Here is a 24,492-nt window from a genome sequence, read left to right on the forward strand (position 1 = left end):
TCTGGAGACTTCACTTTCTTTCTGAGCTGTCTTGTTGCCTTGGTATTCATGGCAATTACTGATTTATTATTTCTCTGTCTAGACATCTACAGGAGTGGCTTCTGCAACAGGTTGATAGGAAGAGGTCTTTCTTTTGTTTTCCAGTACTTGTTGGTAGAATGCTTTATTTTCTCTCCAACTACAGCCTTATTTTTTCTCTCTCACATGGTAGTGATATGTTCTCTTTGCACTATTCCAGCTTCTCACACAATGGGGGCATTCCCTGGGAGATGGACTTCTCCTCTGTTAATAGTTCACCTGGGTCACAGAGCGCAGTGTCTGTGTGTGTATGCGGAGAGCTTTTGAAGGTCCAAAGCTCTTCCTGCACTAGATTCAGGGCCTGTATGTTTCAGCAGTTCTGTTTACTTCTTCAGGGATCTGCCCTGATAGATGGGGCCAGGGGTGGGGTGAGTTGTGAGAGGTGGCCCAGAACAATGGCAGCGACCACCACCACAGCCAGACCTGCTTCCACAGCTCCCTCCCCTTTGCCGGAACTAGTTGGGCTGTGAATGTATGTCTGCAGTCCACAGTTCTCAGAAGAGCAAATAGTCTGTTCTTTTGATCTGACACTGCTACTGTTCCGCTTCTAGTACCGTGCCAGTGGGAGCGGGAGGAGCTCTGGGAGGGTAGGGAGGGGGCGGCTAGTCTCAGTGCCTAAGGCTTCCGTTCTCTGCTCAGCAGTGAGGGCTTAAACCACTGTTTTCAGTCTTCTTCCCTCAGTCTTTTCTCCGAGGTCTCTGCCGTGAGCGTTGGGTCCAGCCACATTATATGCTGCCCTTTGAGCCCTGTGGGCCATAAGTTCTTCCCTCTCCAGCAGCTGTGGTAGTTTTGGGATGCAGTGAGCTTGGAGCATTGAGCTAGGTTTGTGTCCTGCGCCTGAGCGGCTCCGTCTCAGCACTTCTCCCTTCCCTCATTCCCCGCTCGCGCGATTCGCCCACCTTTAGGTGAATTCAGTAGTGGGCCTCTTCGTCTTGCCTGTCTGCTGTGCGGGGAGTCCTTTGTGGAGTTATTGTTGTTCCATTAGTTGTAAATTCCAGGGGAGCTTTACAGAGGCTCACCTCACGCCGCCATTTTGATCTTTTTTCTCCTCGTTGTTTTATTTCTGTGCCATATTTAAGACTCACTCTTTGAAAAATTAAACCACACAATACAATTGGACAGAAAAAAGGAAAAGAGAACTTGATCCAATGTATTCCCATATAAAAACAAAATGTATTCAGATCCAGAATACGACAGCAAAGGTATTTAAATAATAATGCTGTGGTGCTAGAGAAGATTCAGAAAAAGACAAGAAAATGATTACAAAAAAGTAAATCTCTGAAGACTGAAACAATAGAATTTTCAGAATGGTAGAAAGCAGTCTAAATATACATTTCATCCATATATAAATTCAGACTGAAAAACATCAATGGCTTTAGAGAACTGAGCTATACATACAGAGGAAGACTCACGCTGGTCCAAGTAGTATGTTTAAAGACCAAATCTTAGTACTTTAAGAATAAAGTCATGCAATACAATCATATTCCTCTTGACATCACAGAAAAATAAGTGGAATCAATCACAGTGAAACACAGAAAGAGATGCTCTTATGCCATTTTACTCTATTACAGAAAAATGTTACGGTAGCTTTACTAGTGCTTACAACCTATCTAAATTAAAAGATAATTTCCAAAACATGTGTATTTTTTTTTTTATAACTTACTTTAAACAAGGGACGTTATCACGAAGCCCATCGGAAGAACTGCTACTGGTGGAAGGATGAGACTGAGGAGGAATGGGCTGAGGATTGGCACCCCCCACTGGTGTTGGCAGAGGGGGTGCCTGTTCACCCTCTGGGGATTCCACGTCATTTATCTCATATAACAATCGAACTTCAAGCATCTGTCGTAAAAGTAAGACAGCTTACCTACTCCCAATAATGACTGGACATTTTATTACAGTTTATACACATACACGTACGCTTCAGTGGCAAGAACATTTGTAAAGGTTAAAAATTCAGCAAGATTTCTAAAGTAAAGATTTTGCAAAGCAAAGAATGTTGTTTCTGACTCAGCTTTTTAAAAAATGATAATGCGTATGTGTGCTAGTCACACACACACGCATTATGATTTTAAATTTATGGCACCCCTGTTAACACCAAATGAGGGTATGCTCATACTCAAATTAGCTTTCTTCAAATGAAAAACACGATGTATTTAAGGACTTAATGTTCAGTAAGAAGATATGCATAAATATACGCTATTTTTCACAAAAGATACATGGTAATATAAATACTGAAGTGTCTTCAAAAATTCTACACACAACTGACTGCAAATAATCTTCTAATAAGTCAAAAACTTTAAAACACCAACATCTGACATTGAAAATAACTAAGAGACTGTTACCGGAATGACTTCTGTAATCACTTCTTGTTTGCTAAATCTATAAATAATGACATGAGCTGAAACTCCGGCTATGCACAGCATTCTACTTTCTGGACACCAGGAGATGATCTGAATGGCATACGGATCTTCATCTACAATGTCTGTGTTTGGCCTGTCCTCTTTATTTCTTGACTTTTCAAATACTTTAGCTGTCTTTAGTTTATATAATACTTGTAGAGTTACTAGAAAAAAGATAATACATGTTAGATAATTTAATACAAAAAGAACAAATATAAGGTAACATTTAATCAGTCACATTATGTAAAGAAATAACCTAGATTTATTTGAAGCATATTTTATTCCTAGGTCTACATTTCTCTATTATACTTTTAGACAACATACTCAGTGTACTCACTGATCAAAAAAAGTACACTCACTGTACTCATTAAAAAAAATTCACCATCATGATGAATTTGGATAACCCAAAACAAATGAGTAACAAAAAGACTTTGTGAAAAAAATGTATAAAATAAAAATAACAAAGAATACATTTTGCTTTCTAAAATTATTTTCTAATATTTTATCTACAAAAGGAACCAATATTATCTAATACTTCTCCAGGACGAAACATAATTTATCCTGAGTTAACTGGATTCTACAGGCTTGCTATGCATGTTTTGCAAACATTAGCCATTCAAAGCATTTTTTCCTTTTTTGCTATTATATAACTGCATATATTTAAAAAAGACAACACAAATTTTGTGACGTAAGTTTAGAATCACACATTAAAATTATTCTACAAATTTATGTTGATTTGAAACACATTCCCACTTCTCCTGCCTCTGACTTAGGAAGAAGAGAAGATTTGAAGAAATTTTGAAGAAAGAATTTGAGGACTTCTGTTGAGAACTACTCTTGATTTACTACTTAATATCCTGAAAATATCTTCAATCTATTAAAAATCCTAAACCCCTATACATGATTAATAGGTATTGATTTTATAGCCTCCAAATTTCAAACTAAATGTTGGTTATGCAATTATTACAATAAAGGTTATATAAAAGCAATGACTGTATAACATGCAATAATATTCAATATACTATATAACATGTAACAAATAATATTCAATATACTTACTTGCAGAAGCATCCCAGAACTTAACTGACCCATCAGCATGCCTATCAAAAGCAAATGAGTTAAGAATGTGATGAAAAAAAAAATAGTTTTTCATTCTTTGAAGTATATTGTTATTTAAAAAGACAGTCACCAAAGTGAGAAAAAGATAAAATTCAGGGTAAATTCGCAGCTTCTAGGCAGTAACTTATTTCTTATTATGTTATAGCATAAAGAAAAGCAGTATTTGCCCAATTCATGTATTCTTAATTATATTTAACTACTATTCATTTATTTGGTGGAAATAGACTTTTACTTACCCTGTAATAATTATTTCTGGGTAACTCTGAGCACCCAAGCCCCAATTACCTCCATTGATGGGCCATTCCTATAAGAAAAGATTATTATATAAAGCAACTTCCAGGCATTCCACACATCTTCATACATATGACAACAGTAAACAATACATTTTGCTTCCAAAGAGGATTTTCTCTATATTTTCTGTAGAAAAGGTATGCAATGTTATGAAATACTCCAAGGTGATGAATATAAAATACTAATGTATTAATGTAAAATTAAATACTAAAACTTGTGTTCAATACCTTTTTGCTGTAACCTTGACGTTTCTGTCTAGCTCCAACTGAATAAAGTGCAGGAATAAGATCCACAGGACAATCAGCAAAATATTCGCAACATGTAACAGGAGATTCATGTATACTCAAAGGGTAGGGATTTTCAAATATAGGATATCTTTAACAACAGGAATAGAAAAATATTTATTAAATTAACAAATTATTACCTACGATAATACAACAATGAAAACTTCTTAAAAATATTTATAGTTTTGGAATGGAAAAATAATTTAAAGCTTGACTACTTTAAAGTTAACATCCTTTGAAGGTCCACATAACATATTAACATACTACCTGAATTTATATTTTAAAACTTTTAGAATAGTATGTTCTGCTCTATGAAATTTTAGAAATTACAAACATTCCACCCCAGAGATTTAATAGATTTAATTCATGCAAATATGAAAAACATGACATCTTATATAATGACCGCTGCTCAATTAGAAGAGTAAATAGAAAAGCTGCAGTTGGGACTACATACCATGTGCCACACACCGGACTAAGTGCTTTATATACATATATCTTATTTACTTCATGCACCAAACTTATGATACATGCATTTTACTGAAGAACAAAAGCTCAGAGAGAGTAATGTTCCAAAGGCATGCCAGCTAGCACGGAGAAGCAGAAATTAAACTGTGCTCTTAATCATTAAGCTAAAAGATTCTCAAGTAACAGATAGATACCTCATTCTTGTATCAGTAGAGTGAATACAGCTTTTTAATTCTCCTTTTTCCCCATTAGTGTAATTCCTAGTGCAATATTTAACCTAGAAATGCTATCTTGTTTTAGTGATAATCTAAATAAAATTCTATCTTAAATGGTTTTTAGATATGAAATTATGTTAAACAAAGCAAAAAATGCTTTCAAAACTCATAAAATTAATTAAAATCCTAACCAAAAATACAGTATTTCTTTTCTGGTTTTAAAGTCCTTGGAATTGAGAATGGTTACTGAAAAATATGTGTAAAACCAGAAACCGGCTTCAAAAGTCTAAAAGATTCAGAGTGGGTAATCTGCAAAAATTAGATGTATATTGATCAGCCTACTACTGACAATAATTAAAAAGTTATAGGAGAAAATTTCAGAAAAGTCCTTTCTATACTTCAAAATGAACCCAACTGCCATAGTTCCCTCCTCAACAATACATAAGAAAACAGAAGTCAAACTTAAAACAAACAAAAACATGCATTAAAAAAATGGCAGGCAACTTTTTCTCTTTATAAACACACTTTATAATCCTTAGCTCAATTATTCTACTACTACTACACATTTAACTGATACCTTTGCTAAATAAAATGCCTAGTCATAAGTTACTTGCACAGTAGTTTCTTTAACTTAAATATATCTCAGTACAGACTGTATGTGAAAAGTCTCACTATTTGAAAATTTACCTAAGTAAAAATATATATAATCATATTAAGAATATGTTATTCTAGGGGTGTCATTTAGAAGTAATGTTTTAAATTCCTTTGTTCCACAATGGTATTGTTATTATTTTTTAAAAAAACCATTGATTATTACAGGTAGCATGTACTAAGTTGATTTGAATTCAGGAATGCCTTAAAATAGGGAAATAATACTGGTCACTTATACCTCAGGGTTTTCCAATCTGAGTACTATTCACGTATTGGGTTAGATAACGTATGGGCGGACTGTCCAGGGATGTTTAGTAGCATCCCTGTTCTTCACCACTAGATGGCAGTAGCACACCCTCTTCTCAATAAAAGTGTCTACACAGACAATGCCAAATATCTCCTGGGGGGCAAAATTGCCCCCAGTTGAGAAATACTGAAATATTGAATGGATAAACTCATTTAAAACCCTATTTAATGACTATCTCTCAAGAGATACAAATAGTACAATGTTCTTCCATTCAAAGAATTTATAAGTAAACATAGCATCAGCTATGTTAGAAAAAGCCAAATATGGCAAATACCAAAAAAAGTTATAAAGGAGTGATGGTGGGAATTTGCAATGAGAAAATGGTTAAGAAAAAATAGGAAAAACTTAAAGAGGAAAAGGCAGCTGACTTTGAAAAATGGACTTTTGACGGCAGTGAAACAACTGGAGTGTTTGAGCTGATGGAAACTATGTAAGAAAGGATACGGAAGTGTAATTTTTGTTTAACACCCAGTTCAGTTTTTCTAGGGAATAAGGCACCTGCAGGAAGGCAGTGATAAAACAGGTACCCTGAATTCCTACTGTGAACAGTAGCAGGCTGAGAAGGTGTTTTTAAATCAAAAAACAACAGAGAACCATAGTGGTTTAAGGAGAAGAATAGCAAGATTGTTGCTGCATGTGAAATTAACCTAACAGTTTTCATGACACACTGCCAGAGAGTGAATACAGGTGCAAGAGCTTAGTCTGGAGGTAAACTGTGATGGGATCAACTTTGGACATGGTAATGTTGTGTGTCCCCTGTGTATCCAAGTATTAGCTGAATCATAAAATTTCAGAAATTTAACAAATTTTGTCTTAAAGAATGGAAATTCTATTTCATCAACATAATAAGAGGAATTTTGCAGGTAATTAGAAACGTGCACCTGAATCTCTAAACAGAGGTCAAGGTTATGAATATAAATGTAGTGTTTTCAAAGAAATGAAACAGCCCAGCCTATGCTAAAAAGAACATTTTTTCTCAACATACTAAAATAAACGCTCACCAAATTTTTTTCTTACCCATTTTGTGCTAGGTCTATAAGTACTAAATCCTTTTCTAGAAGAACAACCACAGCATACGGTTCCTGAAAATCTGGAATAGGAAAACAATGCATGAACAATAGTTTTAAATATGCGAGGACGGCAAATTACATAATAAACAGTTTCTGCTTGGTTTGCATTTTATTTTGCCCCATTCTTTCAAGTATGTAACATTCTCATCTTGTATTGCATATAATTTAAAGATAGTATGTTTCAAATGAGATAAGTCTATATAATAACCCGCACACAATTATTTCAGTTTTGTAAAGATGAGTAAGACAAGAAGCTCACAGTAACTTCTATGGTATTGCAAATTACAAGGCAGGCCATGTACAACAAACACAAAATTTAAATCTGAATACGCATAAGAACAACTCTCATTATTGGATCTGACAGGAACTCAATGGAGTACTATTATTATATTATAAGCTCTTGGATATTTTTGTATGTGCCAGCTACCTATAAAATGCATTGCATCTTTACATCTCAATTAGCTTCATATGAAGAAAGACCCAGATTTAAATTTCTCTTGAAATGCTAGTTGTGATGGTTCATTTTATGTCAACTTGGTTACAGCATGGTGCCTGGGTGTTTGGTCAAACACTAGTCTAAATGGTTTAGATGCGATTAACATTTAAATCAGTAGACTGAGTAAAGCAGATTATCCTAGATAATGTGGGTGGGGCTCATCAAATCAACTCATCATTGCCTGAAGAGCAAAAACAAATTTTCTGAAAATGAAGCAATTCTGCCTCAAGGTGGCAACATAGAAACCTGCCCGAGTTTCCAGCCTTCAGAATTGGGACCCAAGAATGCAACATCTACTCTCCTAAATTTTCAGCCTACAGGCTTGTTCTATAAATCTTATACGTATCAGCTTCCACAACTGCATGAACCAATTCCTTAAATTCTCCCCATCTCTATTTCTATCTCTTAATGGTTGTGTTTTTCTGGAGAACTTGAACTAATACACTAGTACATAACAGAATTTTAAAAAGTTTCTTAATGTGGATTGTTTCGTTTATCCTTTAAAGGCACTTACTACTAATATGTAATACTAAACAGATAAAGTTTATTAACAAAATTAACTTCTGAAATAAAATTTTCAAAGTTATGAAGACAGCATCTCTTCCCAGAAGAATGAGCACAATACGATAAGGAAACTACTTAGATAATATATAGGTCTTTGAGCTGAATAACAGATATTTATGGAGAGTGAGTTTCAAAGATGCAAAGCTTACCATTGGGGTACGGTGTTTCACATAGCGTTAGAAAATCAACAATCGAATAGTCCATTTCAAGCACAGCAGTACTTTTCCCATGCATAACTGTTAAACAAGGTCTTCTTCCTACAGTATCATATGACAAACCTCCTGATAAAATAATAAAAGGTTCCCTGGAAATAAAATGCATAGTTAGGATTATAAATAGCATGGTGGAGACTAAGTTTTTTCTTGCTATGTCATAATTTTTTTTATTTAGTGAAATAATCAAATCTTAAATTCTAACATTTTAATGCATTATTTAATTGAATGGTTGCATGTGGATTTTTAAACTGTATTAGGTAAGACCCAGGTGAATTCCTGAAAATTAACCTATAATAAGAATGGACACTGACCACATTTGAATCTCACACCTCCTGCTGGTCCCTAATTTTTTCCCTTTACCTTCTTTACACAGTTGTCAAAAAATTATCTCTGGGTTTCTGCTGAGAAGTCTCTTGAATGGACTGCCTTTATTTTCAACCCTAAAAACCAGGCCTTCTCAAGAGAAGTTCCAAGAGAAAATGTTAATGGCTTAAGGCAGTCATTGTACCTAATGAATTAACTTCTCACTGATGCATCAAAAATGTAGTAGCTACATATCACCCCTGACAAAAGTGAGAAAATAGTCACTTAAATCATTTTTGTAGTGCTTCATTTTCTCCTGGAACCTTGGCTGGGATGGCCTCACACCACAGCTACCATGCACATTTATCAGTTGCCAGCCTGCCACTTCTAATTAGTCCTACAACTCTGTCTCTCTATTAATCATCATCAAATTGAATGATTTATCTAGACACACTTTTTTAAACTGCATATCTAAGTAAGCAAAAGAGGATAAAGAACAAATATCTTTTCATGTTTTGGTCTGTGTGTATTTCTTTATCATTGACTTGCTCATTCATGTTTTTTGCCACGTTTTTATTAGATTAGTTATCCTTTTCTAATTGGTTTGTAAGAGTTCTTTGCATTGTAAGGAAATTAGTTCTTGATCTGCCATATGTATCTTCTCATTTGTTGGTGGGGAAGTTTTTTTATGGTACATTATACCGATGATTTAAAATGTTCTATATATGGTTTTCTTAAATCTCGTCATTTATGATTTTTTGGTAGTTTTTTTAATGTTTACTCTATGGCCGGTATATCTATCCTCCCTCCTTCACATTTAGTACAAACAGTATGCAATAATATGCAATAGATAAAAGTGCTAGTTCTGGAACTACACTGCCTGCATTTTTCATATCAGTTCTGGTTTTACTTTCTGTGTGATCTTGGACAAGGTAGTAACCTCTCTGTGCGTAGCTTCTGCATCTATAAAATGGAGATCGAGTGACAAGTACCTACCCTCAGACAGTTATTGAATTAACATATGCAAAGCACAAATTACGCAAAGCACAGTACAGCCTTAGTAAGAATGACCTATTATTGTTATTATATAAAAAAAAAATCACTATTACCCCTTGTAAAAGGTTCCCTTCTTGTGACTTCTGGGGCAAAATATGAAAACTTCTAAATGAAAACTTATTCTTATCTAAAACAATAAACTCGATTGAAATTTACTTAGACTACTAGTAGTACTGGTATGTAATTTATATGTAATATATCAATATGAGGTCAAATAACACAATTTTTTATAAACATTTTACTCATTTAAAATACATAAAATAACATGTAAATATGTGTGTTTGTGTGTATAGTATTTTCTTGTTTAAAACTACACCCTTATGCATACCAGTTTTTCCCTCTTTGCTTCATTATTTTTTCATGGCATTTATTGCTACAATTAATGTAATTATTTTGCTTAGTGTTTTTCTCATGAAAAGGTAAGCTCCACAAGGGCAAGGGGTTTTGTCCATTTTGTTTATTTCTGCATCCAAAGCAGCATGAAGTAGGTAAATGGATGAATTCATAGTAATGTATGTTACCCTAATCATTGTCTAGCTTACTATCATTTAGATTTTTTACCACCAAACTAATTCAGCTAGGTGACAGTAACCATAGCTTAAAATTTTGTCCTGAATAGAACTACGCCCATATATTCCTTGTTTCAATCTCTTAGCATACTGTGATTATTATGACTGTGTCAGGAAAGAAAATTTAACTTTATTCCACTTTTTTGTCACATATAATGAATAAATAGACTATATCTCTTCTCTTCTGTATTTTGAAATAACAGCATACAACTAAATATAACAGACTAGGAAGAAGCGTGAAGAGTTCAAACTTAAACTTTTACAGAGCGGGAACCCAGGGCCTGGTATTTTATATATAATATTTCAAGAACAGTCTGATAAGTGTGTTTTTACATATATTCAACTTAAAAAAAACAAGTATTATTAATATAAGGACCATGAACAGGAAAATGCTGAGCTAAACATTGCATAATAATATTTCCATGGAGATACTGGGAAAGGATTGCCAGGTAGATGACCAGTTATTAGATAAACTGTTAACATGGTATTAAATAACACCATGGCAATGAGGTAGATTCATTTTCAAAAGGCAACTAAGTGTTCCTTGGCCTTGTAACTTAGGAGAAAAAAAATATACAATTAAAAATATGGGTAAGAAATCGTTTGAAAGGAAAACCAAGGAAACATTATTTTTCATAAAAATAAGTTTCCTAAATCCAGCAATAAATGCATGCACATATATTTTAACTTTTCTTATTTTATGCACTGTTTTTAAAAAATCATCTATGTTTGCCAGGCAGGAAATCACCTGACCTATGAACCCCGACAGGTTTTATTTTTTCACTTTAATGCCCCAAACTTGATGAATAAATATTAATGAAATGAATATCTTACAAGAAGAAATTAGTCATAAATAAAATAATAAAGTAAAATTAAATATTTTAACACTAGACAGTAAAATTATAAAATTCAAAGTCTTTGTTGGCATTTGGAATTACATTAAAAGTTCTAGGGATCTATACTATTTCTAGGTAACGTGAATTATACAGGTAGATAATCCATTTTTTTTAAATAAAAGGTTAGCCTTTTTTTAAGTTATAAAAAGGCCTAGAAATAACATACTTTTTATTCTATTACTTTAAGCAGAATACCTTTTAATGATGTTGGATGTTCCCCAAGACCCTCATTTTTAAGACAGCCAGGTTAGAAAGGTACTAATTTGGACATTTTATAATTTTGATTGGACTTTTTAAGAGGCTAGACGCTTCAGGGAAGTATATATGCTTCCTGCTTCTGACTAACCTCCCTAGCTTGACATTGACGGTAGATTTGGCTAAAGTTGTGTTTCTATAAGAAGCACGCTTTACTTCTACCCAAAAAGCCATTTGTATAACCAATTTGTTCAACTTGGTTCCATACACTACCCTTTCCTTCTCTCAAATATTTTTTGAGCACCTATGAGTAAAACGGTATTCTCATGTTTCGTCTAGACAAACAGTAAACACGTTATGATAGTGTTTTGAAGAAAATAAAATGAGACAGAGTGATGGGTGTGAGGGCGGACTTGAGGGATAACTGTAAGACAGAGTGGTCGGAAAGACCCTTGGAGTAATGACAGATGACCTGGGATCAGAACGAAGAGGGGCCAGCCATTCAAAGATACTGGAGTAGGAGAAGGATGTACCTTCTAGGCAGCAGGAATAACCCCTGCCAAGGCCTCAAGGCAGGAATGAGTCTGGTGTATCTGAGGACCTCAAAAGGCCAGTGTGGCTACAACACAATGAATAAAGTAATACACAGTAATATATGACACAACCCCAGATCTTGTAGACACCTCCTGTTTGCTCTAAGAACCTGTCTCCTCCATTTTATCTCCACAATTACTTTAGTGCTGGCCCTAATACCCTGCAGCTTTTATTAGTACAATAGCATCTGTATAGTTGTTCACTGCCTGAAATATACTCCCCCTCATTTTGTTTGGGTAATTGCTATTTCTCCTATAAAACTCAGTCCAATCATCATCTCCTCAGAAAATCCTTTTCTGACCCATCCACCACGAATGAGTGGATGCCCTTCCTATGTTCCTAAGCACCCTTAGCGTACCTCTTTTCAACATTTACCACACTGAGTTGTCATTTGTTTATTTAGATTCCCTTTGTATTGTGAGCTCCTTCATGACAAAGAATGTATATTTTACCTCTGTACTCCCCTGCTTTAGCTAGGTATCCCAAAAAGTGTTGGTCAAATATACATTTTAAATACCACAAACCTACGGCTCAGTGTTTAAGATAAAGTGAGTTAGGTAGACCTATCCTAATGATAAAAATTCCACAAAAATTATGCTTTTGGATTTCGATGTATTATAGTGTGAATATGCAGGTTGTTTAGTATGCATGAGATTTATAAGGACACAACAGTAATTCATATTAGTCCATTACTTTGGGTTCTCTCTAGCATCTATACAAATAAGATAATTTATGTAACAATTAGACATTTTTTCAAAAAGAAATCTAAAATATTTAATGTACTCTTTGTCGTGTGGAATTAATTTTTGATTAAACGGACTGCATACAAGTATGATTTCAAAGTTTACCTATGAGAGAATGTTGCATAGTTTTCAAACTGTTTACTGAAGACAGGGCCTTGCAGGATATTTGGTCCTGTCTAAAACATCCACGGAGACATTTGGTCCATACCCAAAACAAAAGGTCACTGAACTTTAGTCCTGTTAAAAATGTCCATGGAGACATCTGATACATGCCAAGAGGTCACTGAAATTTTGGTCCTATCGAAATATCCATCAGCATATGTGGTCCATGCCAAATGGTCCTTGATATCTAGTCCTGTGAAAAATGTCCACACTTAAAAAATGTCCTTGTGTTCAAACAGTCCATAATGTTTATTCATCCTTTTGGCTTATAGGATTAATACATAAAAAATACTACCATGTTCTATCGGTCCATCAATTGTGCTGTGGCTGTCCTGCCAATAATAACCTTTCTTAACGAATCATGGACCAAATATCCAATGCATGTTTTAGACAGGACGAAATATGACCAAATATCAACGACCTTTTGGGGTGGACCAAATGTCTCTGTGGATGTTTTGGACATGACCAAATGTCTACTAATCCAGGGACTTGATCACTATCCTCTAGAAAGACATAATTTAAATCATACAAGCTGATATCTATATATATTATAAGCATCCCAGTAAAGGTACTAGAACAATATGTGAACCACAACAAAGACATTCAATTTATGTAAGATCTTATGTGAAAACATCTTTAGGAATGGGAAAAAATGTAAACCAGAATGAATAATGATGAAAAATCTATCCTTAAATTAGCTTAACAATACATAAAGCTTTAAGGAGGCACCGGAGAACAAATTCAGATGCTGAATAAGGCATAGCTCTAAAAGACGAAATTGTAGGAAAGCTCAGAATGAACTTTAGTAGTACGTAAATAGGAAGAACAAACTAGAGGCAGTATCATAAGGGCAACCTGAATAGCCTTAACAAGTAAGTAACAATTTTGAAAACAATTAGATTTGAAATGAAACTGTGCCCTTTTACAAATAATACACACTAAAAAACTACAAGGTTTTTAATTCTGTTTTAGGATTTAAAAATGGAAGAATTGTTACCAAGTAAGTATCAACCACTAACATATTAATCTTGTTAAACTCATAAGGTAGTTTCTAAATAGAGGGGCACAGACAAGCATACAAGTAATTTTTGGTCCCTCCAAAACATCAATGCTTAGCTGGATGACAGTGTGCAAAAAATTAAATTGGAAAGTTTCTATTAGTCACTGCTGCTTTGCATGCAGATACAAACAAATTTAACTTCAACCCCTTATTATCACAGCAGGTTGCCTTTCCAGTAACAGCAGTCATTTAGGAGTTCACAATGTGGTTACAGAATTTAAGATAATTTTACAGAAAAAATGCTGATTGTTTAAGGTTAGTGAATTAATAAAACAAAAATAATCCCATATTCATAAGACAAGTGAAATTGTTGTATTTTATACTCAGTTTTAAGTATACACAGATATTTTCAAAAAGTAATGTGCCAATTTGTCAAGATTCATAAAAATCTTTCATCTTCAAAATTTCACAACTTGAAATTGTAAAGAAACAATTCAACAGATTTTACTATTGTACTATGTATAATATAAATAAGGATATGTGCACTCTTACATTTTTATCAGTAATATTTAAAATCTGATTATCTATATCAAAAAAGCTAAATGTTCAACAAAAGGGAAGAATGTATGAATAAACTACACAGCCCTTGACTATTTAAAAAACTGATAAAAATTAGTAACACTTTAAACATGTTATGTTAAAAAAAAAATACCAAACTGAATATGCTCTAAGAATCAAGTGAGGGAGGGGGGTTCACAGTGTGGGGATATAAATGATGAACGTCTAAGTATTACCTTGTCTTGTACACCTGAAACTAATAAATTAAAAAAATAAATAAATAAATAAAAATAAATGAAAAAAAAGAATCAAGTGAAAATGGATATATATCTGAAAAGAGACTTAGGGAAAATGAACAAATTAAAAAAAGTTGAGAATGGTGGAATTACAGGTAATACACTTCTCTTGTGAGGATTTTATTAAATGTTATAACTTAAAAAACAAAAAAATCTAGATACTTTTTAAAAACACTTCAGAGAATAAGATGTTCACAGTGGTTAAAATGAGATTAATATAATTGTGGACTAATTAAATATACATCTTTAAAAGAATTTTTCCTTTCAAATACCATAAAAACAGTTTGCCAATCTGATATTACCATATTTGTCACTACACTCTGTATTCAAGTACTGCTAAAATGTACTTTATGCTGAAGAATTTTCTGCTTCCCAGGCTACGCAAAAATAACTATACAAATTAAGTCAGAATATTCTTATGACTCATCCACTCAACAAGCATTTACTAAGTGCTTAATGTGTGCTGCTCATTGCAGCAGGGGCCAAGAAGTCTCCTTTTCCATCATTTAATTCTCCCGCGCACTCCATCCTTTAGCCAGCATATTCCCTTGTATTGCACTTTTTATTCTTGTCATCTACTTCACCTAGTTCAATGTTTCATTTCAGGACCCAAAACTTATCTTAATCCTAAGACTTTTGTTTCTGTGTCCAAAAAACATTTCTAAAAGAATGCATCTGGATCATATAATTACATGATAATGCCGTTAGTATTTAAAAAAGAAAGTTATCTTATCTATCTATACTTTGTACTCATCATAAGAAATTTGCTCGAAAACTTTCTTCCAAAATTATTCCCTTTTCATGTTCAGTGTCTCCAATGCCAACAGCTCATTCTTTTCTGCCATTAATCATACGAGGTCTTTGTTTGTTTAAAAACAAAAAACTGTGTCTTATTCTTCCTGTGACACATAATTGCTACTTATATCTACTGCTGAATTCACTGAATACATGTTCTACACCAGTATTTTCTATTGTGAATTCACCATTTCTTTTCTTCTTTTAATGTCCCTACATTGGCTCATGTTTGAAATTATGCTAATAAAGTACTCTTACAAATTAATCCTTCCTACAATATAAATCTCCAAATCTTTCTTATTATTCTAATCAATCTTTCTAGAGCAGCAAGCAAAACTTAACATACTCTCTCCTTATAAACACTTCAAGGACATGATATCCTGTGTTCCTATTTTTTTTCCTTTTTAGAAAAGAATCTACTGTTTAGAATCGACTAGTCCTGCTTTTTATTTCTTCATTTTTGGTCTCTTTCAGGATAAAATACCAGTGCTGGGAGTCTTGGCTCTAAAGCGTTCTGAATTATCAGGGAACCATTCTGTTTGTGCTCCTTTTTCTTAGATTGAAGCGACATCACCTCCATTTTAGCAACTGTCATTGGTTGAATGTAGTTCAAGAGCTCAATACATGTTCACTTTCAAAGTTAACAAGTAAAACTTGCAAATGATATTAAAACGGATTTTTGTATCAGTAGACTTAAAAATGTGATATTAGTTTTAATTTAGCAGTAATAAATTAAAAATGAATACAGGTAAAAGCTTAGAAATAGAGGAATCTTAGCACTTTAAATTGATAGAAACCATAGACAAAACTCAATATATAGCATATACTCATATAGCTATTAACTGAGGTATTCTAATGTCAGAAGACAGAGCTCTCAATCTAGTAGTCTTAGTTTTCTAGATATATGGGATTATACCATAAAAGTGTTACGGCATGTTAAGTCAAATGTTATCTTAAAATTAATAAAGTGAATGAGAACTTATCCTCGTTAAGTAAAAGGTTTGAAGAATAAGACTGGGAGAAAATGTTCTAGTTTTGAGAGAATGAAGATAATAAAGATAAATCTGAGGTAAGTCTTAAGAAAGACTCTCTTTGAAGGTAGTCATAAAATGAGAATTAGCCAATTTAAGACTGAAAGTTTCTGATCCAACATAATAAAAAATAGCACGAAAACAGGGAAGGTTATGTGATGAAGAATTTGAAATTTTACAAGTCCGTGGACTCAGAGGGCTGCACCCATTAGGGGAAATAAAACATAAATCTGCCCGTGGATATTTCCTAAACAGGTGTAAGACCCAGTACTATGACCAATTTGGGATATCATAAAATCTAACCTGGACTTAATGAATTCAGAATTGAGTTTGTAGCCTGGAAGTGATCTGTGAAGCTCTCTGGTCGTCTGAGTAGCTGGGGTGCCTTGTGTGGACACCCTGTTAGAGGCACAGACAGATCGCAGTTCACATCAGTGAATAACTCGCATTGAGTGTGATTTAATGTTAAATTTAAGGTGATCTGATAAGTAGGAAACTTAAAAGTGAGTTCTCTTCTCGGCATACTGAGTGACTTGTAAATCATTAGGACGATTCTGCCCTAGCCCACGCTATCTCGTGACAATGTTCCATGTACTGATTACAAGCTCCAGCTCCAGAGTCAACCTGGGCTCCAATTCCAATTCTGTGACTTCTTGGGACAAGTTAATTTAAGCTTTCTAGGACTCTATATCCCAAAACGGAGTCGATAAAAGTCCCCAATCCACAGTGCTGCTATGAGAATTATGAAAGTCAACACCTTCAAATTGCATAGGAGAATATATGGCATATGGTAAGCGAATAACGGATGTTCACTTAATATAGTAATAGTTTTCTTCTTGGTACTTGGAAGCCAAGTTATTGAGGTGAGGGTTTTGAGGTAAAGATATAAGATACTATTTTTGTCTCAAGTAAGGGTATGAAAACTGCTAAAACAATACAAAAGGAAACTGCTTTTGTCTCTGAAAGCAGACATGCTGTTCAAATGAGTTTCTCCTCTTGTTGTTATGGCTTAGCAAGAGTTGGGATGGAAGACAGAATGAATATGAAACATTTTCTGACTCTAATTCATTGGTGGTAAGAGAATGAGGAGAGCAGAGGCTCCGTGTATGATAAAAGGAAGGCAATACAAACATATTTACTAATGTAAAAACTATTACTAAACCTGTGAATCCAAAACATCATTGTCAACGATCAACATATCTGTGAATGAGCTAAAGGAGTTTCTTCCTCTGCAGTTTTGTAGCAGATAATTTAGCAGAGCAATTGTTGCTGGGGGAATCTGTGGGTATGAGTATGACCTTGGGGATTGGTGCTTAATGTGAACAGAGAGTAGGTTTCATTAAAAAAGGAAGTGCAGTGTAGTTAAGACTTAATTAAATCTGGGCTCTGCCACTTATGAGCTGTATGACCTAAGACAAGTTACTTAAGCTTTCTGCTTTAGTTTCCTCACCTGTAAGACAAATATAACAATAATACCTGTCTTGTAGGGTTGTTGCTAAGGTTACATAAATTAATATGTGTACAGCACTTAGAACAGTGTCTGAAAGCATAACATGAGTGTTAACAGATGTGGATATTAAAGAACCATCTACAGTGAAGGAGAAAAAAATAATGAGAGTGAGCCCGTGCTCTCGGGAAACAAGCTTTGTGAAGAAGGGTGTTTGCTTTGGGGCTTCGGAGAGTTAGGATTCCTTCATTGGAAACAAGGCCCTGGGAACAGTAGAGAAAACTTGGTGGTAGCAAGTCTGCAGGGGTATGACTGAAAAACATGTATAGATATTTTTAGAACTAGAGTATCACAAATGTGCCCTGAGTTTTTGCTATAGTCTGTGTTTTCATATTCTTATATAGGTAATCCACCTACAGCTTTTGGCCCACATATAAAATTAAAATTTACGAAATCACCTTTCCTTCTAAAATACATTCCAGCATCAGAGGAGGTGGGGAAGATAAATAAACCTAAATACATAAAAACAGTGTCAACTGTTTCTTAAATATAAACTTAAATATATCGTGTTTGTAGTGCGTGAATATCAAGGTTCGGCAGACTATGGCGTACTGTCCATTTCTGTATGGCCTGCAAACTAAGAATAATTTTTACATTTTTTAAAAAGTTGAAAAAAATACACAATAGTATTTCATGACACATGAAAATTACAAATTGCAGTGTTTATAAATGAAGTTTTATTGGAACTCAGCTGCGTTCATTCACTTATGAATTGTCTATGGTAGCTATTGGGTTACAGTGGCAGAGTTGAATAGTTACAACTGACCTCTGACATGTATGTCCTACAACACCGAAAATATCTACTCTCTGGCTCTAAACAGAAAAGATTTGGATTTCATTATAACAGCGTATGTTATAATGAAAGGGGGTAAATTAATCTCTCCAAATGTGACTAAATTGCCAAATTGAATTTTGATAACACTCACTTTTAGGTTCCCTACCAGAAATGCTTCCCCCCAAACTGGTGATTCTTTGAAAGGTGGTCCATTTCTTAAGAGAAACTAACTCTTCTAATACTTTGTAGTGCAGAACTCTAAGGAGTTCAATGGAGTGACCTGTTTGAAAACTTGAGCCATTCAGAGTTGCTTCTTGTAGAAAAATTGACCCTGCCTACAACTTCTTATGTAGTCCACTAGTGGAAAAAAAGTATAGAAGTACAGAAAAGAAACTAGAATTTAATCAAACACTTATCATGTGCCAAACACATTATTTCTTCCAGTTATTCACAATAATTTTATAAAGTTGGAATTACTATCCCTATGTCACTGAGGTAAGGAGAGAGGGTCAGTAAGGTTAAGCAACCTGTTGAAGATAATACAGTTAAGTGGCAGAACAGGGAGTTGAACCCAAATCTGGCAATCAAAAGCCTCAGTTATTTAAAGTCACTAAATCAGAAACTTTCAAATATTATGATTATGACTTATCGTCAGAAGTTCATTTAACTTCGTGATACAATATAAAGATATGTAAATACATACAATTGAACAAAAGTTTCATGAACCAATACTTACCTTTAAAATGTGCAGTGCGTTCTGCTATTTCCTACTCTAGTCTGTAAGTTAAAAATATCAATGGTCGCAACCAAAAAAATTGTTTTCCCAACCCACTAATAGATTACCATTACCTGATGTCTTAAATAAAAAAAATAATAATAACTGCCTTAAATCATAGTGTTTCTCAATCTAGGGAATAATTTTAGTGAGATTCTTTAATTATTATAAAGTCTGGTCAATGCCACTTGTCCCCCTGCTTTGTGAAAGCAAAATCATAAAATAACTGCATTTTAGATGTTTTGTTAGAGATTACCAAATACTGCTTAGGGACAACTGATACAAGAGACTGGTTTAAAGCATATGCTCCAAGTGCTTTACATGTATATCTGTTCAATTCTGAGGTGGATAGTAAGATCCTCCTCTGACAGAAGAAACAGGCACAGGAAGCTGAGGTGATTTGCCCAGGTTGCACAATGAGTGAAGAGCTGAGGCAGGATGCAGACCCGGGGTCTGGCTCCGGAGGTCAGTCTTAATCACTTCAGTCCAGCACCATAAGCTGCAGGACTTCACACCTGGGTCACATTCGGTTTTCAAAGAGACAACTTCAACAGAACTGACTTAACTTTTAACGTGATTTTTCAAAAAAACACACAACTGGCCATGTAAAGAATAGTGCCATATCTTTAATAAAAGTGCTGTTAAAATGCCATATTAATGATACTGTCACTGTTCCCTATATCTGATCTTTATATGCTTCATTTTATTTGAAAATAAAAGTTACAAAACATCTTGATTCCATTTTCTTTCTTTTTTTTGTCAGAGTTTACCTGTGTCTCAGAGTTAAACTATGCTTTTATCATTAACAGATAACAGCTAACTCATTATGGCTATGCTTTTCTATATACCAGCCTGTCATTTTCTTCCTCACATCAACAACACTAGGCTAGGAGCAGGACAATTAGAAGTGAAACAGTTATGTCCCATGCTTTCTTTCATTGAGCTCAATATTTAACGGGGGAGATGTGCATTAAATAAATAATTTCATTATTAATGACAAGTATACGCTCTACAAAGGAAAAAAACACAGTGCACTTTGGGAATATACTACTGGGGGAGACCCAATCTAGTCAGTGTGGCCAAGACATCCTTAAAGTGTGACATTTATGATGAGCTATAAAGGACAAGAGGGACTACTTCTGCCTAGAATGATTTCTAGGTAAAGAGAAGAAAATGTAGAAGACACTGAGGTGGGAAGGATGGCTCCTCTAATAAACTTTGGCAATTTGTCAACAGGAACTGATAGAACACCTTCTGGTGGCATCCATCCAAGATACTTGGGAGCAGGAAAAAGGTAAGAGTTCCAGCTTACTTAACTGAGGGTGACTCTGCTCTAGGTGGGAGGGGTAGCACAGTAGTTCTCACCTTGGCTACACACTAGAATTCTGGGGAGCTATCTCAAGGAAAGAGGCCATGGAGTGAGAAAAAAAAAACCCGTTTAATTTACTGAATGTCCTATCCAAGGTAAAAAAAAAAGAAACTGGAAAGCTAGAAAAGACTGTTACAAGAAGGTGATCCTATTGATCTATTTTATAGTATCTACAAATACATATAAAACAGCCAGACTTTTGTTTTCTTCTTATTTCTAATTCTACCAAAGGAAAAGTATTGCTGCCATCCTGGAAGAAACCAGGATCTCATAAATATTACTTTTATACAGGAGTGAAAAGGAGAACAGGTAGAGCAAAGAGAGGGGAAAAAAATTTTTCCTGGACTTTTGCCTTTGTTGACCATCAATATTTGTTAAAATGAATAGATAATTCAGAAGACAATTAGTATTGTTAGTTTAAACGTTTACACAATTTATTTTCTGTTGTATTATAAATATAGGGTTTTTTGGTTTTGTCCCATCCTGCATTTTTTCCTTTATTTTCTGCCATGCTTTTATTACATTTGTTTGCCATAGGACAAATAAAGCAAATTGAAGAAAAACACACACACACACACACACACACAAAACAATTGGTGGTAGGAGGTTTTCTAATAAAAATATGGGTAACCATTTACAGAAAATTTATTATGTATGAGGCACTCTGTGAAATGTTTTGAATACATAATCATCTCAATTCATCGCAACCTTTTGACCTATTATCACATTTGGGTCATCAATGAGGAAATTGAAACACAAAGAAGTCAAATAACTCTGTGCCAAAGGTCACCTAGTGAGGGATGCCATAGTCCATTAAATCGATGCTATTCCTCTTAGAATTCATTCAACCTATTGTCTGAGCACAGTCTATCTGATGGATCCCAAGAGGAAGGTTAAACAGGATCAGGAGAAAAAAACAGCAATCTTATGATTGTTCAGCCTACTGTCTTTTCCTAAATGTGAATAGGATTGAGTTTAATGAGATTCATTCAAAGAAATACACCAGCTGTTCTAAAGTTTAGTGTGCATCTGAATGTCTTGTTGAGTCTAGCTAAAACACAGACTGCTGGGTTCCGTCCACAGACTTTCTGATTCAGTAGGTCTGGGGTGGAGTCTGAGAATTCACATCTCTAACAAGTTCTCAGCTAATGCTGCTGGGTCCGGAACCACAGTTTGAGAACCATGGGCCTATATACATATACTACAGAAATTTACTCTTACGTAGCTCTAGTAAACAAAACCACACAGTGTGGGATTAGAATATAAATAAAAGAGCTACTTTAGAGTTTAAAGAGATGGGGAATTTTCAAAGAAACATTAAAAATTTTTCCCTAAATTACATGTGTAATATAACATTTGATGCATATGAAAAATATAAGTAAAATAGTAAAAAACCATATAATTCTCATATCTAATTCATACATAGTGGCAATCAATGTCTTCAAATACAACTAACTTCCTTTAATATTAAACTCTATTTATTTTTATAATTGCCAAATATGCCTGAGATTTAATTTTTGAAGAATACATATAAACTTTTATAATTAACACATTTAGTATAAATAAGTTAAATTTTAAACCTTTTTTTCTTCATTGCTATTCCACAGTTGTCACCAGTGAATAAACACTATGTTAACTGAAGACTAATCTAACAGAATGTATGAAGTTTGATGAGAAAAGCAATTCAAACTTTCCAAGATATATAGTAAAACTGCTAGACAGGAACAATACAAAGAATGATTTTATTGTAAATTTTGCAATTTTAGTTAATTTGTAAAGAAAACACAATTTAAGACTAGGCTAGACCATTCTAAAGTAAGCCTTCAAAAATAATGAGAGACTAGCCTTCAGTGCTATTTGAGCAATTATATACAGTGAATATTGGCAATGAAGTAAAATCTTACCCAGATCTAGTCGTTTTGAATTCCACCTTGAGGATAGGTTTGCATGGTTCTGGCTTCTTTCCATCCTTTAACTGTTTTCCTAAAATATATTTTCCTGCATTAAATTCTAAAATTCTAAGTTACTCTAATTTCTCACATTGATAGTTTATAAAATGAAAGTGAAATATAATAAAATCCACCATGAAACATTTTAAAGTGATTTTGAAAAAAGTACTGAATACAAAATAAGATATTTCAAATGATTAACTTTGAAATTCAGTGCTGAAAAGTAAATAAAAATGATAACTTAGTAACAACTTTTATGTGATACACTAGTAATTCTAGTGAGAGAAACTGATAGTCTTCCCAATGTTCTTAATTACAAATAAGCAAAATAGAATTTCAATTTGCTAAATGAATTCAAGTTTTAAAACGTCTAGATTTGAGAAAAATAAATGTAAATCAGATTTCCACCCAAATGTGACAGGCTACAAAATTAAACCCTATGCTAATAAATTCATTTATATTTATTTTCCTAAAGTAAAATCCATCCATTATAATGTCTAGAAGACCGCTAAAATACACCAACTTCTATATGTCAGGGACTCATATTGTCAAATAATTTTGATTATTTTGAAAACTGTTGATTTGTTATTCTACACATTCATTATAGAAACAACTTAGAAAAATATAAAGTAAACAAGACATCTATTCCCATTTCTTGGAGATTAATCATTCTAAACAGTATTATTCTTAGAGATCCCAAACACACACCCTTACCCCAACACTTATCTTCCTTCCCAGCTTCCCCACCCCACAGTACTTGGCTCATTCTAATACACTTTATGTTTTATTTGTTGTTTGCCTCATCAACAAGAATGTAGTTTCCATAAAAGCAAAATGTTTACGTGTGTATGTGTTTTCTGTTGATATATACACCTGCTGACAAACATTGTTTGGCATACAGTACAGAGGGTACTCAATAATTATTTAATGGGTGAATAAATTAATCATTTTTCCTTAAGATTAATTCCTACAAAAGGGATATCTGGGTAGAACTATATTCCAGAAAGATTTTACCAATTTATATATCCATCAGCAGTGTAAATGAGTATTATGACACACTTTACCCAAACAATACTATTTTATTTTCTGATTTGATAAGTGGAAATTCATTTTAATTTGTATTGTTTTAATTCTTAACTAAATATTCTTAGGCTTACTGGTCATCTATATTTCTTCTTTTAAAAATAGCTTATATCCTTTACCCATGCTTGTATGTAATCTCTATATTTGAAATTAAATTTAATATTGAAAGGTCATTAACACTGTATCTATCTCATGCATTACAAATATTTTCCCTAGTGTCAGTTGTGATTGAATTCTTAGAAATTTTTTAAAAATGCACAGAAGTATACATTTAAATAATCAATTCTATCAGTCTTACCATGTTTCCAGTTAAGAAAATTTAAAATCCCAAAATGTCAATTCTTCCTCAATTAATGTACAAATTTTAGGTAATCCAACAGCTTTTCTTGGATTGGGACAAAATGACCTTAAAAGTTCACACTGGACTCGATGCCTATAAATAGCTAAGGAAACTATGAAAGGAGATTAACTTCCAAAATGACAGAATAAGAACATCAGTGAACTGGCTTTCCCACAAAAATTGAAATACTAGCAAAACAACTAAATTTAAAAGCTTCAAAACTAGGGAAATTAACCAAAGCCACAAAACAAGGAGAACACTGTCTCTCCAATAGGAACTGCACCTCAATAAGACAAGGTGGACTGTGACATTTTGATGGAGGGTAAATTCCCATAGCCC

At 33.8% G+C, this 24,492-nt stretch overlaps 1 protein-coding gene across 3 annotated transcripts in view; it reads right to left on the reverse strand.

The window, feature by feature from the left end:
* The window catches only part of STXBP5 (syntaxin binding protein 5), a 167,615-nt gene that overhangs the window by 63,840 nt on the left and 79,283 nt on the right, over window positions 1-24,492 (reverse strand). For all 3 annotated transcript variants that reach the window (XM_081032575.1, XM_081032574.1, XM_081032573.1), the window contains exons 9-16: window positions 22,686-22,764; window positions 8,092-8,246; window positions 6,830-6,902; window positions 4,118-4,265; window positions 3,836-3,903; window positions 3,540-3,580; window positions 2,424-2,644; window positions 1,742-1,920 (exon numbers count right to left, since the gene is read on the reverse strand). In XM_081032575.1, the coding sequence (XP_080888701.1) occupies window positions 1,742-1,920; window positions 2,424-2,644; window positions 3,540-3,580; window positions 3,836-3,903; window positions 4,118-4,265; window positions 6,830-6,902; window positions 8,092-8,246; window positions 22,686-22,764 (964 nt within the window). The remainder of the gene's footprint in view (window positions 1-1,741; window positions 1,921-2,423; window positions 2,645-3,539; window positions 3,581-3,835; window positions 3,904-4,117; window positions 4,266-6,829; window positions 6,903-8,091; window positions 8,247-22,685; window positions 22,765-24,492) is intronic.

This window comes from Rhinolophus hipposideros (genome assembly GCF_964194185.1).
Source record: "Rhinolophus hipposideros genome assembly, chromosome: 3".
Taxonomy (NCBI): domain Eukaryota; kingdom Metazoa; phylum Chordata; class Mammalia; order Chiroptera; family Rhinolophidae; genus Rhinolophus; species Rhinolophus hipposideros.